The following is a 10,266-nucleotide window of genomic DNA, read 5'->3' as shown; positions in this document are numbered from 1 at the left end:
TTGTTTTCATCTCACTCGCAGAAAGTAAAAAAATAAGCATATTTCCCTAAATGTTAAACTACCCAGCAAAAGTGCTAAATTCAGCACTAGACATGGTTCCATCTGATTGTCAATGAAAATTCAAGCAAACTTTTAAAATGTCACTAAAAAGAAAAGTGCAAATTAGAAGCGTTTCCATCAACTGGTTTAAAGTAAATTATATAGACCATGCAAAGCGTAGGTTCTTTACAAGTTGACGCTACGCATGGTTGTACAGTAGGTTGCAAACTGGCTCGCTAAATCAAAGAGTTAAAAGGATACCGGGACTATAGTTGTGTAAGTTACATGTTTGCTCCGTCACAACTTATCCTGCAAAGCTGTTTCCTTCTCCCATTTTGCACATTAACTCTATTTGGAAAAAGGCAAAAACCATTAACCTCTACTTGGTGGCTTTGCTGCTGCTGTGTTTTCTCTGTCCAAGGCTGCAGACCTGATTGGAGAGTAAACAGCAGGATTGGACACACCTTGGCTTGGTGTTCCCCGTGTGTATAAGCCAGAGCAGTAGCAGTTCCTTGGTGGCACAGCGCCTCACCACCCATCTCTGCAATGTGTCTTTGGTTTCCGGTTCTGCGTTTTAAATCACAACACCTGTGCAGCACATGGGTGCTGGGACTCATCCACAACTCACATTGCTGACTGCACAGGTTCCTCCCACATTGTTGTTAGACTTAAAAAAATTAATACTTTGGTTAATGAATTACTTTATTCCTGAGTAAATCCACATTTCTCCGTTTTTGTAACTGTCTTAGAGCCGGGCAACAGCCTGGCATTTTCTCATTCATCCGTCACAATCATTGTATCAGTTTCTTCCCCCAGTTATAGTAACATTAAGATAGTGGCACTCTGACTAGAACCAATAGTTGTAGCATAACAATTGGTGCTTCTAGGTCAACGTCATAATAAAAAGAGATAGCATCAGTCCCACTAAGTACTCTTCAGAAAGGTATAAACTGATTTCTTAGCTACAAAACATTCATCGTTCTGAGAGTGCTGCTTCTGACTTTTCCGGTCCTACGACGGCTGGTTAGTGTTACAACGTCTCTTACTATTGGAAGGGGTTGACACAATGTACCTATGGGTGGTGTTTATTGTTGGTTCTGGACTCTGAGTGAGGTTCACGGAGGAGGAGGCCACACAAACACCACGGCTGCGACAACATGGAAGCAGCCAAAGAAACTGGAGTCAGCCTAAGAGTTAAAGAATAAACAGTAGAGACTGGAGTTATGACTCACGTAAGAGGATTTTAAAATACGGAAGAAGTTGTGTTCTGCTGTGTATCCTTTTACATATTCGTGTCAATACACCGAATATTGGCCAGCAGATGGTGATGCAACCTACTTGTCTTGACAGGAACCTCCAACTGAGCGTCAACCATTTTGTGATCCGTGTGCAGATTTCCACAATAGTCTGGTTGCGTGACGTCTATATGCATCTTCTTATCACATCTTTAATTCTAATAGGATATGACCATAATATCACACTAAACACCTTAGACACATTTAAATGTCAAAAGCTATTAATTAACCAATTAAATATACTTTAATGTATTCATTTGAAACATTTGACAAATCCATGAATTGGATTTTTTTGTGATCAAATTTTTCTATATTTAAGGAAAAAATAAATAAAAATAAAACAAAAAGATTAAAAAGACGGGCAGGAGGGACACAAAACAACACACACATACATTCACACACACACAGAAAAACACAAGACAACGGCCCAAACACCTTCGCAGGCACAAGGCTACAAATCCATTAATTGTTAAAGGAACACGCCGACTTATTGAGACATCCTCTTACTCACCGTATCCCGCAGAGTTCAACCTTCCCTCTGTGACACACTCCAGCTGAGTACACACTGTATTTAATTAGACAACAGACAACCCACGGTAGTTACATTCTCTGTAAGAAGGGAGACTCTGTGTCTGTTGTTTTCATCTTTTTTTCTTTCACATGGTAAATGTCTGCAGAAATAGCATATGCCATGCACACTAGATGTATGTATTTATGGGTGGGAGGGGGGATCTGGGTTTGGTTGTTTTCAAATACCAGTGTTTGGTATAATTTCTTAATTCAGTTCCCTGGATCTTTTTTTTTTCTTGTTGTGCCCTTGACATTTATACCACATATCACCATCCTATGTGATAAGACAGTGGTTCCGGGGGGCGCGGACTCTCTCCCGGGGGGGCGCAGGTAGACTACAGGATGGGAGGGGAAAAAAACTGTGCTCAACCACGGGAGCTGCCGAAAGCCCCTCTCCCGTCCAAAAGCACTCACAGTCAGCAGTAGCCTCGCGCAGCAGGCACAGCCTGCAGTCAGAGCAGAGGGAAGACACACACACCCCTCCGCATACAGGCTAGGGTGACCAGACGTCCGGGGTCAGTCCCCGATTTTGGCGACCTGTCCCCGGCTGGATCTGTCCCCGGAAATGTCCCCGGAAATGTCCTCGGTTTTCACTGTGACTGACAGACCTGAAATTGGAATGAAAGAAAGAAAATACTGACAAAACGTAGCCGACGGTCGCCCCCTACGCCCGCAGGCTGAAGGCAGCCATAGCCAGCGCTGCTCATAGAGGTTCTAGAAGCCGTGTGTTACGATGCTAAAATCACTGATTATTTACATGGAGTCTGGTGGGTGTAGTGAACGCAATTTCGCGGACTTTTAAGTTTTAAAAGGATCTTAATCTTCAACAGAAAGGTCGACCTCCTTAGAAATCCTTTCCATAATGTTGTCAGACACTTAGAATATTAATCTGAGTCTGTTAGCAGCAAAAAGAGCACTTTTATGAACGTAAATACAAGCTGGACAATTATCCTATTAACTCATGCTGCAGCTTGTTTCTCTGCTAGCGATTGCAGCGATCTCTTTTAATACTGGATCAATGTCCAAGGAAAATATGTCCTCAATAGTTTTCATTGTATCTGATTCTCAAGGAGCTGTTGCAGAAACAAGCGTTGAGCAATAAAGCAAAAGCTGTCAGTAGTTCAGCAAACATAACAACATTATGAAATATTGAGACTTTCAATCTTGAAATATTAGGACTTTCTATTTTGAAATATTAAGACTTTCTATCTTGAAATATTAGGAGTTTTTATCTTGAAGTATTAGGATTTTTTTCTTGAAATATTAGGACTTTCTGTCTTGAAACATTCCCCTCTTAGGTGTAGTGGAGTGGAGTAGGAAGTAGTAGCAGGGGTGGGTCTAGGATCAGACCTTGGGGGGCTCAGCCCCTAATGAGAACAGCTCTAGGTCTTTTATCCCCGTTTTAAGTTATACAAAAGTAAAAACATTACTTATTTTGGAGGTTAATACGCTTCTGAGCTGAAAATGTCCCCGGATTTTCAGCGTCATGAGCACCTGTCAGTAATGAGAAAACAATTTGTGACGTACGTTAAAGAGGATTATCGGTCTTTTGTGTGGGTTCGAGATCCGTTTTTGTGCACAACAAACGAGCTATCAATTGATATGCAGGAACAGCTTATTGAGCTGAAGAGTGACAGTCGACTGAAGGAACTCTTTAGCTCCTGCCCTCTTTCGTCATTCTGGGCATCATTGATGCAGGAATACGCTGAACTCTGTGACGTCGCCTTGAAGATTCTCCTTCCTTTCGCGTCAACATATTTGTGTGAGGCAGGATTCTCAAAAATGACTGCACTCAAAACTAAATGCCGTAATCGTGCACAAATCGAGGATGATTTGAGGCTATGTTTATCAAACATTGAGCCAAGAATTGAGGATCTTTGCAAGGCAAAGCAGGCACAGGTCTCACATTATTATCACCAACCTGCAAGCTTCTTTAAAAAATGCAGATGATGCCTACTATTAGACCTAGTGATAATAACAATAATAAAGCATATATTAATATCAGAGGTCTGGTGCCAATTCCCAATTATAGCAATAGCCTAGTAATGATAATAGGCCTACTGATGATGATAATAATAATAATAATAATAATAATAATAATAATAATAATAATAACAATAATAACAACAATAAATCATGTAACCTCATATAAATATATAGCAATAGCCTAGTAATGATGATAGGCCTAATACTACTCATAATAGTACTAATAATACTAATAATAATAATACTACTACTAATAATAATAATATCTGCAAGCTCACATTAGAAGTCTGGTACTACTGCCAATTATAAAAATAGCCTAGTAATGATAATAGGCATACCTACCGCTACTGATGATGATAATAATATTAATAAATCTATCTATCTATCTATCTATCTATCTATCTTTCTATTGTTCGTTCATTCGTGGTGTGGGGGGCGTAGGGCACTATAGGCCCCAACTGCAATGAACCAGCTTTGGGGGGGCCCAGCTTGCAAAAGGTTGAGAACCCCTGTGTTAAGATAACCGGCTCCAACTAGCCTACTGCTACCAATAAGTGACTAAATAATGCCAATATTTTCCTATTTACCTTTTGTGATTTGTATAGTCACAGCGTGTACAAGCTGAAGTCTCAATACGTCGGCATGTTCCTTTTACTTTGAGGTGTACTGTAATTAGGCTTGGGATGTGCTTAACATCCAAAATACATTCATGATATATGAATGGATCCTTGTTCAGTATTTAAGTATCTAATTGGTTTTAGGGGATACATGGGATGAATTAATGGATCAAATTATTGATTGCAATGTAATAAAGGTTCTTGAAAGGGTTTTTCCGCATGCATTAATTGGTTTCTGAAAGGTAGCATCCCCTTAAAATTGAATAATTATCTGTAAACACACGTTTTTAATTTGTAGAAATCAATGAAGGTCTTTGTAAGGAACACAATGATGGTTTTAATGGGTTAATACCCCTTTTTAAAAGCCTCCATCCTGTATCATGATACATCAATACACTTCAAAACTCTAATAATCCCCTTTGATTACCAATAAATACCCTGTTACCATTATAAAAATGGGTAAATGTTATAAATTAAAAGGTAAATTAAGGGATTCCATAAATTCCATAATGCATTTAAATGATCACAGTCAATCCTTTCTTTTGTACTTGTATTTTATTAATATTCAACGCACATGTTCAGGGAAACACATGTCAATATGGGTCTGTTACATGAATATCTATAGATATCTGTTGTTTTAAAAATACATGTTATGAGATGGCATTAGACCGGCATGGCACCAATAGAAATCTCTTTCATTATAATAATAGAGTTTGGCATGTTACTTCAAAACTTAGATATATCAAGACACAGAATCATGGGCACACGTCATCATGTACAGTACTTGAACTCAAAAACCCCAGAGCAAACCAAACAGCAACCCCTGTCACACTCAACATCAGTTCGTTAACAGCAGATAGCGTGATCCATTAAATTGGTTTCCAGAAGGCAAATCAAGAGCTTGCTTTGAAGGAGATTAGCCTCCTACAGACGCGCTGACAATGACGGATGTGAGTGAGTGATAACTGAATTTCGATAAAGCGGCTGTGTGACTATCGATAAGCAAAGAACTTGAGGACAAAGGACAAAGGACAAAGCAAGGACTTGAACATAACGGAGGTTTGAAGACGGCGGTTGTTGGCAAATGCTATAAATCGTAATTCCACGCGTTGACCGGAAAAGTGTTATTACAGCAAAGCCTTGTGGATTTGAGGATGACGAGTACTGTGGAGAATGATGAAAGTCTGATTCCACCGGCCTAAGGAGCATCTCGTCATACAATCCGCTCTGCACAGCAATGACTATTAGACCACGTTTAACACTCTGTGACACAAGGCGATCTCTCCTGGCCAGAATACAATCTATGTGTCCCAAATCCAAACTATGACGGAGACATACATGCTTCTTTGTATAGCATGCATCTGCTAAAGGAATACATCCGAATGTAAATGTTTTTGGAAAAGATTGCCATCTGTACTGAAATTTTGGTTAAGTTTAGGCAACTAAAACTACTCGGTTAAGGTTGAGGAAAGTTCACAGCTGTAGTGTGTGATAAAATGACCCGTGTCAATGGATTTAAATAAACCCAAACTTATGGTAAGAGATGGGATGTGAAGCATGGTATCCCATCTTAAAATCACACGCTTTGTACACCAACTACCCAATAAAACTTCTTCAATCTTATCTATTTTGCAGTAGTTACATTAGCATGGTACTTCTACCTTTGGTAATATAAACATACGGTATGTTGTTTTAAATGCGGTCATATTTCTGTTCTCTACAGGTGTATAGTATGGACTTGGGACATAGTATGGACTTGGGACGCGGGGAGGAGCCTTATGATACCAGCTTGTTGCATAATTACCATAATTGGTTAGCGTAGGTCTTTCCTAAGCTGTGTTTCCATTCAATCGTCAATCAGATTTTAAGCAAACCCTTGAAATGTTGCAAAAAAGACATGCAAATTAGGTGTGTTTCTGTCAACTCGTTTGGAGTAAATAAACCATGCTGCAGCTTACTTTGGTCAGAAGTTGGTGCTCTAAGCTAAGAAGTTGGTAACCAGAAACAAAACGAGAGAAAAATTACGGTCTTGGGGATTTTGGTTCAATCGGGTAAGTTTTAATTATTCTGTCATGTCAGCTAGTATTGGTCTTGTTTCATGCTGTCCAGAGACGAAGACTAATTCATTCAATGATTCTAATGCACGCAGCTTGACGCGGCTATCGGAAACAAGTCAGAACGTATTCGGGCAAAGGCATTTCCATATCTAATTAAGCGCTTCAAATCTTTTTTCGAGGAAGTGTTATCGTCTTTTTGCAGTCCCCATACAGCTTTTCAAAATGCAGATAAAAATACGTGAATGGAAATTGTGGCATTACATTATTACAGCTTTCGGAGTCATATCACAACAACACATACACAACAGTCATAGTGACAGTATAAAGAAGATTATACAGGAAACTGCCTTGAGCACATCTGTGAATGTTGAGTTAGTTTCCTGCCAGAGGTCTCTGGCAGCATCACAACAGCCTCTATTAAATGTTTCCCAGCACTTGGCCAGTGGCTGGGGTTAATTTCCCACACTGGTGGTAACACAAAGACAATAAATATGCATGTTAGACCTGCAGTTGGTTTGTGTTTGTGAGTTTAGATGAAGGGATGGCCAATGTACACGCGCTCAGTTGGTCTGGAACAAAACATTATGCCAGGTAAGGAGCGAGGGATTTAGCAAATGAACATAAGAAGACGCGTCAAGGGGGGATGAGTTGGCTCAACACAGCTTTGTTGTTTTTCTTTTTCTAAGCACAGTCAGTATCCAGAGTCAGTGCAATGCAGAAAGCAAGAAGCTCGAGGAGCAGCAACACACAACCAAGCTGAGTGAGAAGCACAACACTACCTCAATATTTTTCATAGCTCGGTATGACATTTTTTTTTAAATATTTTGCCTGACGTGTCGGCTCCATTGCCAAATTAGCTATTAATGACATCTCTGCCACTGTGAAATCCTCGGCACGGCCAGATGTATGTAACACTACTGAATGATAATTCTCAAAGCTCTGGAGAACATGCTAATCCGCTGCATAATTCATCACCGCACAAAGCATACTTCTTCTGTCAGCTGATCAGTATTCAGAAGGTTTGGTCTTCTAGAGCTACTGAACTGCAGCAAAATCATTACTCGTTTTTCCATAGAGCTTTAGTCTGCCTTTTAGGTCTTTATAAAGTGTGTACTTCAAAGAAAGGATGATTGTTCAGATTTAGCGTTAAGGTTGTTGCCGCTGGTTGTGGTTGCTGCTGACCATCAGTAATGCATATTAATGGAATCTGTCAAGCCTTTTGTTTCACAGCATAGAGATACAAGTATGACAAACACAAACCATTGTCTTGTCTATTTGCACTTATGTCCCTGGGAAGAGAGGCATAGCCGCCAATGGTCATATATCACGTTCTAACTATGGCATAATTACCCAAACAATCAAGAAAAAGTCTAACATATATAGGCAGCAATGGTAGAAATCAGCATCTGCAGAGCAATAAAATACAGAACACACTTCACAGATATAAGTACAAGCCTTTTTCTCTCCAAGCAAACTATAAAATGCAAGCCTAATATGCAGTTCCGCTTAGCTTCATCTGCCCTTATGATAATGTAAATGTGTGTTTATTGAAATTGCTATAGCGCAACACCTTGTTCACATCTTTACGCATTGTTGGGTTAACAGAAATTGGATGTCATTTGCAGAAGAGCTCCTCCTTGTCATTCTTCTGTGTTTCCGAAAAGCTTCCGGACACTTCAGATTTTGGACCAAGAACATACTTAGTCGATTGATAGAGATGGGTTTAGTAATTTAATGCTTTATGTTTGAGACTCAGTTGTTCAAAGATTCTGAGGGGTTAGCTCCTTACTGAGGTCAATGAATGCATGGTACCTCCATGAAAATGTTTTTTCAATGTCTCATTTAATATTTCAGATATAATACAGCGCAGAAATGTGGAATACGTATTTCCAGAATCAGCAGAATCTTTGCTTTAGCGTCCTTTTATTGGGTATTTAATAGAGGACTTAGGTGTCTGTCGGCTTTGATAAACTCAATTCAAACACTTGTTTATTTAAATTGTCTTTATACATTGCACTAGGACAACTTTGGGCCTCACTAAACAGAAAGCTGAGTTTGTTCTGATCATTTTGAAGTGGAACACATAGGCATAAAGTCATGTACAAATAGCCTTTAAAGGGGAATTTAAGGAGATAAGTCAAAATCGATGCCCATTGATCTCAGTGTTAAGTTTTTTGTTTCTGATGCTCTGGAGAGGAAAGACGATGTCATTTAAAGAGAAACACAACGGACTAAAGCTGTGAACAAGGCGTAATGACGATGTCTGATACCATCTGATAAAAAGATGCAAGAAACTGCCTCGTCTGAGGAGGAGGTGCTGAGACACAGTGATGATCGAGAATGAGCTCTTGCTCATCCGCCTACTTCCTGTCAAAAAGCTGACACTTCCTCCCAGCGACGTTGTTAGACTCAGCGGCACTAATTATAGCGCCAAGTCCAACTGAGGCTGCAGTATTCTGCCTCGACTGCAAAATTGTGCTTAGGAGTTTATGTCCTAGAAGTGTTAAGGCTTTTTAAATCTCAATACCAGACACTTCTAAGTACTAATGAGTACTAATGAGCTATAGCAATAAGGTTTAACAACATGAATGATTCGATGTAAGAGCGGTATTAAAGGTTTATATATTCACAAATAAGCACAGTCAAGTCAATTTGAAAATAAGTAGAGAAATGGTAAAAAGAATTGGCCTGGTATTGATGTTTTTTTTTTTTTTCAACTCATAAGATATGTTTTGAGTCAGAGAGGATAGTTTCGCAAAGCACCTAATTACGGTTGAGCAAACTCGCGAGATGTCATGGGAAGAAATTAGTCTGAATGTTAATGAAAGTATTTTTGAGTTTGGATCTCTTTAAGACAACTGCAGATATGTTGCTTTTATGCAGCAACAAAAAATACAGAATTTAATCCCTCGCTCACATTTTTTGGGGGATTCTTTCTCTAAAAACAGTGTTCACTGTCCAACCCAACCATGTACTTTAATGCTCTGCGAACCTAACCTCCTAACAGACGCCCCTTGTCTTTCCTGTCATTTGGAGCCAGTAAGGATGAGGGGTTAGCATAATTAGCGGTAGCTGCAGTTAATGGAGCCACAGGGTGGCCATGGCGAGCAGGATCGACGGCCCCAAGGTGGCGGCGAGGGAGGCGGCCAGGTGCCTGCCGTCGTTCACCAGCCTGAAGGAGATGACCTCCACTTTGAACCCGTCCTCGGTGGCTATGCAGCGGAAGACGCCTTCCTTCAGGGGCGTGTCCAAAGCCGGCCCTAGGACGCAGAAGTCTCCGGAGAAGAGGCAGGGGTAGTTCTTGACACAGTTGTCTTTCACCCAGCGGTAGGTGGCGTGGAAGGAGCGCACGGGGCAAGGGAGAAAGATGGAGGTGTTGGACTGCACCAACACTTCTCTGGGGGAAGTGCTACGCTGTTTTAAAGCTGAGGGACACAGAAATAAAGTTGTTTTTCATACCAAAATAATACCTTCTATTACAACTGTGAATGTTGATTGCCCTTTTCTGTTGTTAGTCAGTGAAAAAATGCATTGTTTGGCTAGTATTGTTTTTTACTCTAAAACAGAATGATAAAGAGTGAAGATGATTAAGCATTTTGTATGAAACTTTTTAGTTTTTGTATAATTCCTTTGCTTCAAGATATCAGTTCAAGATTAAAACACGTTGCTTTTTCAAGCGTTAGCATCTGAGGGATTAGATAG

The 10,266-nt window shown here is 40.0% G+C and overlaps 1 protein-coding gene across 1 annotated transcript in view; it reads right to left on the bottom strand.

Annotated features, from left to right (window-relative positions):
- Positions 1-7,234: 7,234 nt before the first annotated feature.
- The window catches only part of si:ch211-113g11.6 (uncharacterized protein LOC559008 homolog), a 40,616-nt gene continuing 37,584 nt past the window's right edge, over positions 7,235-10,266 (bottom strand). The window contains exon 14 of the mRNA XM_034873733.1: positions 7,235-9,989. Within this exon, the coding sequence (XP_034729624.1) occupies positions 9,643-9,989 (347 nt within the window). The 3' untranslated portion in view covers positions 7,235-9,642. The remainder of the gene's footprint in view (positions 9,990-10,266) is intronic.

This window comes from Etheostoma cragini, chromosome 6, assembly GCF_013103735.1.
Source record: "Etheostoma cragini isolate CJK2018 chromosome 6, CSU_Ecrag_1.0, whole genome shotgun sequence".
Taxonomy (NCBI): Eukaryota; Metazoa; Chordata; class Actinopteri; order Perciformes; family Percidae; genus Etheostoma; species Etheostoma cragini.
Note: the sequence above shows the minus strand (reverse complement) of the source record. Positions and strands in the feature narration are given on the sequence as shown.